Genomic DNA, 12,163 nt, shown 5'->3' with positions numbered 1-12,163 from the left:
CCCTGCCCCTCACCAGTGCGCCCTGGAAGGCTCACCCCCTCCTTCCCCAGACCATCACAAGACCCCCAAGTTCTGAAAAGGCTTTATTACACAGAGGGGAAGGGGTTCAGTCCTTCTTGGCTGCGGCTTTCCTCATGGCGGCCAGGACGTTGCTCAGCTCCTCTCTCTTCCTCTTGGCGCGGATGTGTGTCCCCACCTGCCGGGCAAGGAAGGCGCTCAGTCCGGACCCGAGTCCCAGCCGGGCCCCTGCGCGCGACGATGCACCTTCCCTTTTCTTTTCTTTTTTTAAAAGATTTTATTTATTTAATTGACAGAGAGGGAACACAAGCAGGGGGAGTGGGAGAGGGAGAAGCAGGCTTCCTGCCGAGCAGGGAGCCCGATGCGGGGCTCGGTCTGAGCCGAAGGCAGACGCTTAACCCACTGAGCCACCCAGGCGCCCCATCACCTACCCTTTTCTTGATGAACTTGAGGGCGCGCTTGTCCTTGGAGACCTTGAGCAGCTCCATGGCCCGCCGCTCGTAGGGGGCGAAGCCGCACACCTCTCGGATCATGTCCCGCACGAACTTGGTGTGCTTGGTGAGGCGCTGGGGAGAGGGGGGGCGTCAGGGCGAGGCGCCCGGGGCCTGGGGTCCGCGGCAACGGGGACGTGCAGCCCCTCACGCCCGCCTTCCCACAGCGGGACGCCCCCGCTTGGGCCGGGACCTCCTCCCCCTGACGGCCCGGCCCCAGCGTCCGCTCGCCGCGCACGCGGTTCCCAGGGGTGTCCACCCGCCGCCGGGGCGAGCCCTACGCCCCCACCCCCTTCAGCTCGAACCTCCCAGGCTGCCGCTGCCCCCCCCGCGCTCCGTCGCTCGGCCGCCGGGGCCCCGCTCTCCTCCCGCCAACACGCCCCCCGAGCGCGCGCGCCCGCACTCACCCCGCGGCGGCGGCTGTGCCTCGGCTTGCTCACGTTCTTAGTCACCTTGTGGCCCTTGTTAAGGCCCACGGCCATAGGGTAGCGCAGAGCCATGGCTGCAAACGGGAGCGGAGAGGGGAGCGGAGGTGGGTCCGGGCTCGGCCCCCGCCGCCCGGAACCCCGCGTCCCGACTCCCCCGGACTCCCTCCCGGCGCCCAGCCATAGCCCTAAGACGCAAGGGGGCCCCGGAGTCCGGATGGCGGCAGATCCTACCCTCCCGATGCCACACTTACCGGCCGCTCCTCAACGGCTCCCGCGGCGGAAGGGCTGTCGCCTCGCGGAACTCTGGGCTATCTAGCTTCCGCGGGTCGAGCGGGCCAGAGAGGCAGAAACGCCGCGCGCTCCCCCTGGCGGATGGAGGCCCCGCGGTCTCCACGCGCACGCGCGAACCTTCTCCCTGCGCGTGCGCGCTTACAGTAGCGGGTTGGAAACCAGCCTTGGCCGGCGCTGAAATGACTTCCTTTGCCAATGGGTTGAGGGTTCGAATCCTACTTCTGCGGCTTGCTGGCTAATCCCACCTGGGCCCGGGCTTAGGGACCCTGCGCCAGGAACGTCAGCTCCCAGTACTTGAATTTCCTCGTGTCTAGAATGACGAGAATAAGGGGCGCCTGGGTGGCTCAGTCGGTTAGGCGTCTGCCTTCTGCTCAGGTCATGATCCCAGGGTCTTGGGATCCAGCCCTGCGTGGGGCTCCTTGCTCCCGAGGAGCCTGCTTCGCCCTCTCCTCCCCGCTCATTCTCTCTCTCTCAAATAAATACATAAGTAAAAATCTTTATCAGAATGAGGACAATAATAGTACCTATTCCCAACTGTTCGAGTAAAGTATAGTGGTACTCGACACAAAATAAAATTTCCATAAACAGATATTGGCTTCATTCTGTATGACACCAAACTGTGTTAGAACTGAAGAAGGCGATTTGGTATAGTACACCCTGACGGCGTTTGATATAATTTGATGTAATTTTCGGTGGTGCAGGGACTGGAGCCACGGTAGAAACAAACAAACAAAAAAAAGAAAATTTTTTTTTCCGGTTTTTATCTTTGAATCCTACCTATTCCCAAATGATGGTTCCATTTTGGGCTAGTCTTTTTGTGGTTAACCCTTCTAACACTTGCTAATTCTAGAGCTTTGCACAGCCAACAGTAGCTAGCATTTTGCAATATTGTATTTATTCTACAGTTTTTAACTGTGCCAGTTGCTTTTTCTTTATGCAAACCACACTCATTTATCATTTTACGGAGAGGAAGTGTCAATTTTTCACTAAAATTGATGTGCAGATAAACATAGCCAACACTTTGTTTAAAGTCCCTTGTCAGAATCCTACCTCCTGCCACGGACTTCCTCCCTCTCTCTCTCTTTTTTCAGATTTTATTTATTTGAGAAAGAGAGGGAACCCAAGCAGGGGGAGTGGGAGAGGGAGAAGCAGACTCCCCGCGGAGCAGGGAGCCCGATGCGGGACTCGATCCCAGGACCCCGAGATCATGACCTGAGCCGAAGGCAGATGCTTCACCGACTGAGCCACCCAGGTGCCCCTTCCTCCCTCTCTCCAAGCACATATCCTTATCTATAAAATGTTAAGGGGGCGCCTGGGTGGCTCAGTCGTTAAGCATCTGCCTTTGGCTCGGGTCATGATCTCGGGGTCCTGGGATCGAGCCCCGCATCGGGCTCCCTGCTCCGTGGGAAGCCTGCTTCTCCCTCTCCCACTCCCCCTGCTTGGGTTCCCTCTCTCGCTGTGTCTCCCTCTGTCAAATAAATAAATAAAATCTTAAAAAAAAAATTAACAATGGTAGCACCAACGTCCTGTTGTGAAGATGCCATGAGATCACTAATGTCACGGACTTAGTGCCTGATAAACATTTCCGTCATCGGCACACAAACCACGCGCTTTATACTGCAAGTAAGGCCTTTGGCCCAGAGTCAGTACCTTTCCTCGCACCCCTGACTTCCCGGGTGAGATCTACGTCTCTCAGGTGGAGAAGTCTGGTCGCCTGGTCCCCATACACACATCCCTCTTTACCCGCCTGCCACCAGCAAACTGGAAAAACTAAGCAATGTGAACAACCTATGTGCAAGGGAGGAAGGGTTTTTATTATGAAACAGAAGGCTGGGTCCAGCCCAGAACACGTTCTTTCCCTCCTCCCCGCCTCAGAGCCCATGGGCAGGTGAACAGTTTGAAGGCCGTCCCCTGCTTGGGGCCAGGGTAGGGGGACGCTCCAAGGTTGCGTCAGTGGAAAGAAGAGATCAGGGAGGCACTGGCTCCAGGTGGGAGATGGACAGGGTCCCCAGGGTGCCCTGTTTGACATGGCCAGGGGCCTGGGCAAGTCACACCACCTCTCTGAGCCTCAGCTTTCTCATCTGCAAAATGAAAGCAGCAACCGTGTCACCCCGGCCGTAGTTGTGACCGTTTCCAGGGGCTGGTAGACTTTCTCGGTTGTCCTTTTCTGTCTTGATGACTCTGTCTTGAGCCACGGTCAACAGCTCAGAGGTGTCTCGGTTTGTGTCGCCGCCACTCTGGGGCGGCTGGATGGAGGGTTCCCCTCCGGGAAGATGAAGGAGTGCCACGGCCGGGGGCTCAGGCAGCAGCGGCAGCGGTGACGTTGAGCTCCTGGCGGATGAACCAGGCCCTCGGGTGCGGCAGCCAACCCCGGAGCAGGCAGAGCAGGTGGAAGTGCCACGGGTAGAAGACACCAGGGGCGCGTGTGGCGCCGCCGCGGATCACGGCCAGGGCTGCCTTGGGCCCTGGGGCCGCCTTGGCCCTCGTGACGCCCCTGGGGACAGGAGGGCTCGGTGGAGACTGCAGCTGGGCGGCCCCCCACAGCCCCCTGCCCCTGTTGGCCCCGGGCCTCACCTGACTCCCTCGGCGGTCGAGGCGCGATCCCGGAGGCCCAGGACACACATGGTGATGGCCACGTTCACGTCCTGCACGTCCAGCTCCCGCCGTAGAGAGCCGAAGAAGCCGTCCAGCGCGAACTTGGCCGCGGAGTATGGGCTGGAGAAGGATGTGGGCACATGGCCTAGGAGCGCGGGAAGACAGCAGCTGAGTGACCACGCGGCGCTCCCCCTCCTCCAGGGAGCCTTCCTGCCCTCCCCAGGCTCGCCCGCCTCAAGCCCTGTGACCTCCCGACTCCCCGCTCCGCGGGCACGCACCCAGCAGCGAGGACACGACCACCAGGGAGCCTTTGCTGTCCGTCAGGCTGGGCAGCGCCAACGAAGTCAGCTGCACGTAACTCAGGAAGTTCACCTGGAGGTGGCGACTGCGAGTCACCGCATCGCGGAGACACTCGGGCCCGGGAGGGGCGGGGCCTTGAGGCGGTGGGCGGGGGCTGGTAGGGGCTGGACCTGAGGTGGGAATTGGGGCGGGGGGGAGGGTGGAGCCTGGGGGATTGGAAGGCTAAGGCGCTGCGCGCGGTGGGGCGGGGCACCTGTAGGAGCCAGCGTGTCGCCTGGACGCTCCGGGACCGCGTGCCTGACGGGGTGGCGCCGAGGTGGTTCAGCACGAGGTAGTCCAGCCCTCCTGGCCCGGAGAGGCCCATCAGCAAGGAGCTAGTTCTTGAGGCTCCGCCCCTGGGCCCGAAGAGATTTCGCACCCCCCCCGCCCCTGGCCCCGTCACCTTGAACTAGAGAAGCTCCGGCCAGAGCACTGACCCAGTGAGTTCCGCCCCGGTGGCTCCCCGCCTAATATCAAAGAGACCGGGCCCTACTCCCTGGATCCTGCCAGGATTCGTCCCTGATCCAATAAGGCCCAGCCCAGAGTTCCGCCCCCTGGAGGCAATGAGCCTCCACCCCACCCAGCCACGCCCCGGACCCCATAAACCTCCGCCCACCGACTGCCACGGCCCCACCCCTTTCGGGTCCTGCCCGGTGAGGCCGAGGCCCCCGTACCAGAGTCCAGGCCCCGCCCCTCACCCAGCTTGTCCAGCGCAAACCGCACCACGCGCTCGGGCACCTCAGGGGAGGCCATGTCCGCAGCGATGAAGAAGACCTTGGGAGCGCCCAGCTTCCGGCAGTTCCCTACCACCTGGGGGGGCCAGAGCTGCCCGTGGGCCCGTCCACCCCGGCTGGGCCCCCTCCACCTGCTAGACCATTGGGGCCCCAGCCTCAAGCCCCCTCCCCGACTCGGAGCTTCAGGTGACATTCCACATTATTCCCAAAGCTCTGCCACTGGGGTCACAAACCGGCAGCCTGCGGGCCCAAATGGGGCACGTTTTATTTGCTCAATACCAACATTTAAAACTCAGGGGATTTCATATAAATCTCGATATTTCTGGCCTCTCTAGAAGTTTTGCAAAGTCCGTCCCCAAGAACCGTACATCTCCTTGGAGCCACAATGGGCTGCTGCTGAGCAGTGTCCACCACCCCTTGTCTGAGGTTGAGAACCCTGGCTGCCGGCACAGGCTTTGGAGACCACCAGTAACCCCAGTTTTGAGGAACACTCCCTGTCTTACACTCACTGCCTTAATGGATCAACCCAACACCGTAACCCAGGAGAAGGTACTTTAATTGTCTCTGGTTTGCAAAAGAGGCAACTAAGGCTCAGACGTTAAGCTACTTGCCTAAGGTCACCCCGGAAGCCTGGATCTTTGCAAGGAAGGATTTACACCCAGGCCCCGTTTTCCAGCCACTCCCGCCCCACGAAATGGGCTGCCTCACCTTTTGCAGGAGGGCCTCGGTGTGGGCCGTGAGCACCAGGTGGGCGCCCAGGCGCGCGTAGAGATAAGCCAGCTCCTCCCCAATGCCTGCGCTGGCCCCGGTCAGCAGCACTCGGGCTCCCTGCAGGCCAGCTAGCAGGGTGCAGGGGTGATCAATCCTGGGGTGGGGGGCGGCACCGGACAGCTGGCCCGATTCCTCCCTCCCCCACCTCCAGGCACTCACCAGGGTCAAAGTTGTCATCCCAATAGTAGGAGAAGAACAGGGCCCCCAGCCCGGTGAGGAGCAGAACCTTCATGGCCAGCCCTGGGTCTGCAGGTTCTGCAGCGGGAGAGAGGACAGGCACAGGGCTGGCCCACAGCCACCCCCATTTCCCCAGCTGCGCCTTTGTTTGATGAAGATGCTCCAGGCCCTGCCCTCTCTCCTCCATCTCGGCAGGTGCTGCCTGGTTCAGGTCACTACATAGCTTCCCCTGGCCATTTCAACAGCTTTCTCCCTCCTCGAAGCAGCCAAATGACATCTTGCCTCCCCCTGCTGAACATCTTCCCTATTTCATTTAGGACAAAAGCCAGCCTCCTTGACGGTCAAAAAGGCCCTGCAGGGACCAGCCCCTCTGGCTCACTCGGCTGTGTGCCACACCCATCTCTTCACTGTTCCCCAGAATCGGCCAGTCTCCAACCTGCCGCAGGGCCTTTGCATTGGCTATTGCCTCTGCCCGGAATGCTCTTCCCAAATAGAACCCAAGGAGTTGCTCTCTCACTTCTTTGAAGTCAGCACAAAACTGACCTCCAAGGGACATTCCCTGGCCTCCTTTTCTAGAGCGCCTCCTGGTTCCTCTCCTTCCCTTGCCTCCCTCTACAACTGCCAGCCTCTCAGCACTTGCCAGGACCTGAAATTGTCCTGATGATTTGTTACATGTTCACTGGCCCTCTCTCCTCCTAGACTATCAGCTCCATGAGGCAGGAAGGAAATGGAAACCTGCTGCTGCTTTGTTCACTGTTGGGACCTCAGGGCCCCAAACGGTGCCAGACATGCAGTAGGACGCTCAACAGATACCAGACTGACCCTGAGTGATACGAAGAACATTGGAGAGAAGAGCTGGGGGCGGGGGGCGGGGGGGCAGAAAGACAGGGTTCGGTAGGGGACACAGGGGCCTGTGTCATTACAGTTAAGATGTGACTTCAGCTGTGGGAGTGGATTTACTTGTTCCAGGGAGAGGGTGAAAGAGAGAAACAGGCCAAATGCTTAACGTTTGGGGGGGGAGCGGGTCATGAATCTTCCCTGAGAAAGGCGCAGGACCATCACATCTTGGGCTTTCTGTCCTCTGAACTCAGTAGGACAAAGAGGAGAGGGGGGCTTCCAGAGCTGAGAGATGGTGGGGCTGGGGTGCCTTCAGATCTCTAGATCCAGGCCTCAGTTCTTCGCCCCCCACTGCAAAGTTCCAGCTGCCTCCCCCATCCTCCTGCTCCCTCCCTCACCCTATGCTTTTCCGGCAGCCAAAGGGATCTTCCAAAGAAATCTGACGTTCCCCTTCCTGCTCCAAACCCTCCTAGGGTTCGCCGCTGCCCCCCATGGAGACCAAGCTCCTCACCTCAGCCCACAATGCCCCGCGGGTCTGGCCCACCTGTCCATCCTCATCTTCCACCATTACTGTCTATGAATCTTTCTCAGCTCTCAGAAAGGGGCACTCGCCCTTCCCCAATCACGGCAGCCATCCCACCTCTCCCCACGTTCCGGGGGAAGCCCGCGGAGCCCCGCAACTTGACTCTCTTCCCACCTTGACCCCAGCAGCTATGCAGGGGGAGGTGGGGACGGGCGGATGAACGGCTAGCTGGCTGGCCGTCTGGGTGGATGGATGGATGGATAGATGGACGGATGGATGGGTGGATGGATGGATGAGGCAGCCGCCTGCGATGGGGGAGGAATTGGGAGAACCAGACCCTCGTAGAACGTACTGGTCCCCTGACCTCGCCAGGCCTCAGTTTCCCCTCTGGACAAAAAAGGCGTGCGACGTGCTGCGCGCTCCCAACCTCGCACTCACCCACTCGGGCCTCAGTTTCTCCCACCGTCCAGCGGAGCTGGGGTCCGGGCCTGGGAACCCGGCGCGCGCCCCTCGGACCTCCCTAAGCGGCAGCGTCCGGCCGGACCCCCGGCCGCGCCCCCTCCCTTAGGGCCCGGGTCACGTGACACCGAGCCCACCCCCCCCGGGGGCGTGGCCTAGCCACGGGAACGCCGTGCCCGGGCGTTGCCCGGCAACGGCATTCCGCCGGGCTCGCCCCCTCCGGGCCCTGGTCCTGGTCCCGGTCCCGCCCCCTGGACGAAAGCCCCACCCTGGACCAGATCACGTGACGCAGGGCCCCGCCTCTTTCGCACATTTCCGCCGTCGCGTTGCCATGACAACCATGCTATTGGCCCACTCTTCCTGGTCCTGGGCCCTCAGTTCCCTGCGTCGGCGCGGGTGGATCTCCCGGGCCCCGACATCTTCTTGGGTCACTTTCAGGCTTCACTCTAGACGCCTGACTCCTCTTTTCCCCCCCACGCTACCCGGGCCGTGCCAGGCCGGTCTACATTTCCCAGGAGTCTTGGCGGCTAGGCGAGGCGTCCGGCGCCTCACGGGGCGGTGCTGACTCCATTTCCCAGGCAGCTTTGCGGCGGACGGGCTCGGAAGATTACACTTCTCAGAATCCTTTCGCGCGGTAGGGCTGCGGTCCCTCTCCCGGCGTCTCTGAGCCGTCGCGCGACTTCGACTCCCGCAGGCCTTTGCGACTAACCAGGGCGACTACGCTTCCCAGAGGCCTCTGCGGCGCTGTCACCGGAAGCGGCGGGCGAGTGGAGTGTCCTTGCGCGCGGAGCCGAGCGACCATGGTGCCCCGAGTGTGGTCGCTGATGAGGTGCGTCGGGCTGCCGGGTGTGCCCCGAGCCCCCGAGAAAGTCCCCTCCTGTGGGCACTACCTCTCGTTTGCTTCCAGCTGGATCTCCGAATTCCGTGTCCCCATCGCCCCGATGGGGAAACTGAGGTTCAGGCGGGGAGGGCCTTCCCGAGATGTTCTGTCGCCTCCTTCCCGCTCCCCAGCAAGCCCTTGCCTCCTGATTGTGTCGGAGTCCCCGTTGCCTCCTCTGTAAGGTGGGAATGCCGCAGGCGCTGTACCAGGAAGTTCATGCGTGCCCAGAGCGACGTATGACACACGGGAAGCGACCAGGGCCACTTGGAAACCCCTCGAGGGTGGCGCGCAGGTCGTGCCTCCCGGGGCTGGAAGGCAGAAAGTCAAGGGTCTTAAGTATTCACGGTTCCCTGCTCTGTGTGCGGGATCACGAGTGACCCCTCTTCCTCTCCGGGCCTCAGTTTACCAGTTCAGTGGGGCCGAGTAGCTGTGCTTTGCGCAGTGTAGATTGAGTGTTGTGCATAGTAGGCGCCAGGCACGCCTCTGGGCCCCCGGGGTGCCTTGTTCTTCTGTACTGGCTGCCTGGCTTCAGGTGTGTCACTCCTAGGACTGTGGCACCCGGGAGTCGGACTCCTCTCCCCGCGTGCGCCTAGAGCGAGGAGTGCCCGAGGAGCTGCTGAGCGGCTGTCCTTCCCTGACTGCAGGTTCCTCATCAAGGGCAGTGTGGCCGGGGGTGCAGTCTACCTGGTGTATGACCAGGAGTTGCTGGGGCCAAGCGACAAGAGCCAGGCTGTCCTTCAGAAGGCTGAGGAGGTAGTCCCCCCAGCCATGTACCAGTTCGGCCAGTACGTGTGTGAGCAGACCGGTCTGAAGATGCCCCAGGTACCCTGGGGCTGGGAGTGAGGCTAAGGCTTGGTGGGAGGAGGGTGTCAGTTCTGGGGTGGCTCTTGGTCCCTGGTCCCTCCAGCCCTGCCTGGTGTCCTTGGCCCTGGGCTTTGTGCTGCACTTCCCTGCCTCGGAAAGGGGCTGGGGCTGCTGGCGGGGCCCTTCCCTTTTCACCTGCCCCTTCTCCCCTCTCTTCCCAGCTCCCAGCCCCTCCAAAGTTTAACTTTCACATCCGTGACACCTGGAATTCAGGTAGGCCCTGGTCCCTGTGCTTGGGGGGGTGGCCCCTGATACCCCCCAGCCTAGCACCCCCTCCCACCGCTTCCTGGTCATTCCTTTCCGTTGCTCCCCTTGCTGCTCCGTGCAGCTCCCACGGACCTAAAAGAGGAGAAGGGGTGGAGATTTCAGGGAGGTGTGAGCAAGGTGGAGCCTCCTTTGAGGATGGGTCACATTGGAGCTCATCGTGTGATCTCAGACAAGAGTAAGCCCTGCCCCATCTCTGCCTCAGTTTCCCCATGTGGGAACCGATGGACCTGGAACGGTGCCTCTAAAAGCCTCGCAGAGCTAGGGTTTCCGGGGGGCTGATGTTGGACTAAAGCGGGGGGCTGAAGGCGCTGGGCCCTCCCTCTCCACAGGCATCATTATGGTGATGTCGGCCCTGTCGGTGGCCCCTTCCAAGGCCCACGAGTACTCCAGGGACGGCTGGGCGTACCTGAAGGAGCGAACCAAGTAGCCTGTCAGAAGAGGCCACCTGCCCCGGTCAGGGCAGCTCCTGGCCTTGCCGGCCCAATAAAAGACTTCGGAAGTGCTCCCCGACCCGTGTGCTGGCCCTGGGGACTTGGGGTGGCCTGGCTGGTGCCCAGAGTGCAGGGGCCCGGGCTTCTGGCACCTAGCAGCTCTACAGGGCCTGACCTTGCCCCCAGGCCTGGGCTCACCCCTTCACTGTCCGGGGCCCTGCCTGCTGGGCCCCCAACCTGGTTATGGGGATGGGGAGCAGACACTTGGCCCTGGTGCTCCATTGACCGTGCTCAGGGCCTGGGAATGGGTTGAGGAAGTACTGAGGGCCAGCCCAGGTTAGGGATCTCTGCTCGTGGAGGGGTGAGCCAGGGTGGGGCATTCTGGAAGTTGGGACTCGGTAGAGTGGGCACAATTCATCAGTTCATCTCTCCACATGGCCAGGAGTTCCTGTGGCCGCGGAGCCTACGTCTGGCTCAGCTCACTGATCACCTGTGTCTCGTCTGGTCCTGGCCCTCCCTTGCCTGCTCCCTACCCACATTCTACCCTCTCCCCACAATCTGGGATTTCCTGGGACCACAGGCTTCTTGTCATTACAGGGGGGGGGGGGGGCTTCCGTACCCAGACAGGTTCTGCCCTCCCTGCGTCCCCTGCTCCCCTGGGAAGGCTTTCCCGCCCCACACTGGGTCAGCTGCCTGGTGACCTGAATGTTCCCCCCCAACCCCACTGGGAGAGTGGGCCCTGGGAATACTCCCAGCCCGGAGGGCATCCCACCATGACGGCAGTGGGAGGACATCTGTGTCACAGACGACGGCGGGTAGAAGGTGGGCTTGGCTGGGAGCCCGAGACTTGCCCAGGTTGCCGCTCCAGGAGCACGGAGCAGGCCTGGCCAATGGTGCCCTGAGCTGACACGGGACCCCCCTGTTTCTAAGAGTTCTAGGGGTTATGTTGCTTGGTCTGGGGGACAGAGCTCACCGAGGCGCAGGAATTAGGAGAGGACTGTGGTTACCGGTGGGGAAAGCAGAGACTGGAAGCCAAGACGCTGCCCAGGCTCTCCAGGGATGAGAAGATCGTGTGTCCACGGGAGCTGTGGGGAGGAGTGTGTGTGGGGGTGATGGGTGGCCTGGCCTGGGGTGTTTGGGGAGGCAGAGCCCCGAGTGTGCCACTCTGCTCTCCAGGAAGAGTCTCTGGCTGGGTCTCCCATGTCCAGCGTGGCGCCTGCCCGCTCGTGCTGGGCCACAGGAAGGAGACGAGCAGGTCCAGGGCAAGGGCAGCGTGGGAACATCCCTGATCCCGGGGGCTGCCTGGGGGGAAGCCAGCCCAGGTTCAGGGCTGAGCCCTGTGACCCACCCCAGCCTGGCACCTTCCACCAAGCCCTTCCCGCAGCCCAGGGAAGGGGGCCGACCGTGGGCTCCGTTTACAGGTGAAGGTTGTGCGCAGCCTGGAGCCCGGGGAGTTAGCTTCAACCCTCCCCAGGGCGCTGGATTTCCAGGTGCCTCACCCCAATGGACCCAGTCCTGGGCCCTCGAAGACAGGAGGGGTTGCGCTCAGGGCACACGGGGCTGTGGCTGTGGCATGTGCTCCACAAGGTCCCTGAGGCCTCGGGACCCCGTCATCATCACTACCACCATTTTACAAAGACAGGCCGACATGGGGGAGGGGGAGACCTGCCAGGGCTGCCCTGCCACGCTCTGCACTCCAGGCAATGCCCACAGGAAGGGAATCCAGCCCTTGTAGGTCAGGAGGGAGCCACGCCAGGAACAAGCTCACGCCCATGCGGGCGGCCGAGCCTGCAGCCCCAGCCACACTGCTCACAAGAGCGACTGCAGCCCCCGCAGGACCCCCATGCCAGTGGTGGAGGGGGCCGCGAGGTGGGGCTCCGGAGAAGCAGAGATGGCTGGGGGCGGGTCCAGGGGCGGCCGGGCAGACAGGCAGGGCTTCGGGAAGGCACAGGAGTGCACAGTGAGGGCCGGGAGAGGGGCATGCGGTTTACGGGTTGAGGGGGCGGGCTGAGCCGGGTGCACCTGCTTGAGAGCACAGAGCGGGCAGGGCTGGGTCAT

At 62.1% G+C, this 12,163-nt stretch overlaps 3 protein-coding genes across 8 annotated transcripts; 1 reads left to right on the top strand and 2 right to left on the bottom strand.

The window, feature by feature from the left end:
* Positions 1 to 70: 70 nt before the first annotated feature.
* Positions 71 to 1,254, bottom strand: RPL36 (ribosomal protein L36). Its single transcript, XM_027585879.1, has 4 exons — positions 1,189 to 1,254; positions 917 to 1,011; positions 450 to 584; positions 71 to 196 (listed from the first exon to the last, which is right to left on the bottom strand). The coding sequence occupies exons 2-4, from the start codon at positions 1,007 to 1,009 to the stop codon at positions 107 to 109; spliced, it is 318 nt and encodes a 105-aa protein (XP_027441680.1). The 5' UTR covers positions 1,010 to 1,011; positions 1,189 to 1,254; the 3' UTR covers positions 71 to 106.
* A 1,788-nt stretch (positions 1,255 to 3,042) lies between these two features.
* HSD11B1L (hydroxysteroid 11-beta dehydrogenase 1 like) lies at positions 3,043 to 8,110 on the bottom strand. 6 transcript variants are annotated; one of them, XM_027587589.2, is made up of 8 exons: positions 7,975 to 8,110; positions 5,827 to 5,922; positions 5,605 to 5,735; positions 4,837 to 4,972; positions 4,377 to 4,468; positions 4,102 to 4,195; positions 3,803 to 3,968; positions 3,043 to 3,722 (listed from the first exon to the last, which is right to left on the bottom strand). In XM_027587589.2, exons 2-8 carry the CDS (start codon positions 5,897 to 5,899, stop codon positions 3,527 to 3,529), a joined length of 888 nt encoding a protein of 295 aa, XP_027443390.1. In that variant the 5' UTR covers positions 5,900 to 5,922; positions 7,975 to 8,110; the 3' UTR covers positions 3,043 to 3,526. The 6 variants fall into 6 exon arrangements, with proteins under 6 accessions (XP_027443390.1, XP_027443389.1, XP_035580485.1 ...); XM_027587588.2 differs by lacking the exon at positions 7,975 to 8,110 and adding an exon at positions 7,643 to 7,928; XM_035724592.1 differs by lacking the exon at positions 7,975 to 8,110 and adding an exon at positions 7,643 to 7,928 and having other exon boundaries at positions 3,043 to 3,309.
* Positions 7,979 to 10,177, top strand: MICOS13 (mitochondrial contact site and cristae organizing system subunit 13). Its single transcript, XM_027587593.1, has 4 exons — positions 7,979 to 8,492; positions 9,188 to 9,365; positions 9,569 to 9,620; positions 10,004 to 10,177. Exons 1-4 carry the CDS (start codon positions 8,464 to 8,466, stop codon positions 10,099 to 10,101), a joined length of 357 nt encoding a protein of 118 aa, XP_027443394.1. The 5' UTR covers positions 7,979 to 8,463; the 3' UTR covers positions 10,102 to 10,177.
* Positions 10,178 to 12,163: the final 1,986 nt, after the last annotated feature.

Source organism: Zalophus californianus, chromosome 1 (assembly GCF_009762305.2).
Source record: "Zalophus californianus isolate mZalCal1 chromosome 1, mZalCal1.pri.v2, whole genome shotgun sequence".
In the NCBI taxonomy this organism is placed as follows: Eukaryota; Metazoa; Chordata; class Mammalia; order Carnivora; family Otariidae; genus Zalophus; species Zalophus californianus.
The sequence above is the reverse complement of the archived record's forward strand: the minus strand, read 5'-3'. Positions and strand labels throughout refer to the sequence as shown.

Coding starts and splice junctions, on each gene's coding strand:
- RPL36 (XM_027585879.1), bottom strand. CDS start 1,009: ATGGCTCTGCGCTACCCTATGGCCGTGGGCCTTAACAAGGGCCACAAG. Junction 585..916: donor GGCACAGCCGCCGCCGCGGG/GTGAGTGCGGGC, acceptor CCCTCTCCCCAG/CGCCTCACCAAGCACACCAA. Junction 197..449: donor TCAAGTTCATCAAGAAAAGG/GTAGGTGATGGG, acceptor CTTGCCCGGCAG/GTGGGGACACACATCCGCGC.
- HSD11B1L (XM_027587589.2), bottom strand. CDS start 5,899: ATGAAGGTTCTGCTCCTCACCGGGCTGGGGGCCCTGTTCTTCTCCTAC. Junction 4,973..5,604: donor CCGAGGCCCTCCTGCAAAAG/GTGAGGCAGCCC, acceptor TGGCCCCCCCAG/GTGGTAGGGAACTGCCGGAA. Junction 4,196..4,376: donor CGACACGCTGGCTCCTACAG/GTGCCCCGCCCC, acceptor CGCCACCTCCAG/GTGAACTTCCTGAGTTACGT.
- MICOS13 (XM_027587593.1), top strand. CDS start 8,464: ATGGTGCCCCGAGTGTGGTCGCTGATGAG. Junction 9,366..9,568: donor CCGGTCTGAAGATGCCCCAG/GTACCCTGGGGC, acceptor CTCTCTTCCCAG/CTCCCAGCCCCTCCAAAGTT. Junction 9,621..10,003: donor CCGTGACACCTGGAATTCAG/GTAGGCCCTGGT, acceptor CCCTCTCCACAG/GCATCATTATGGTGATGTCG.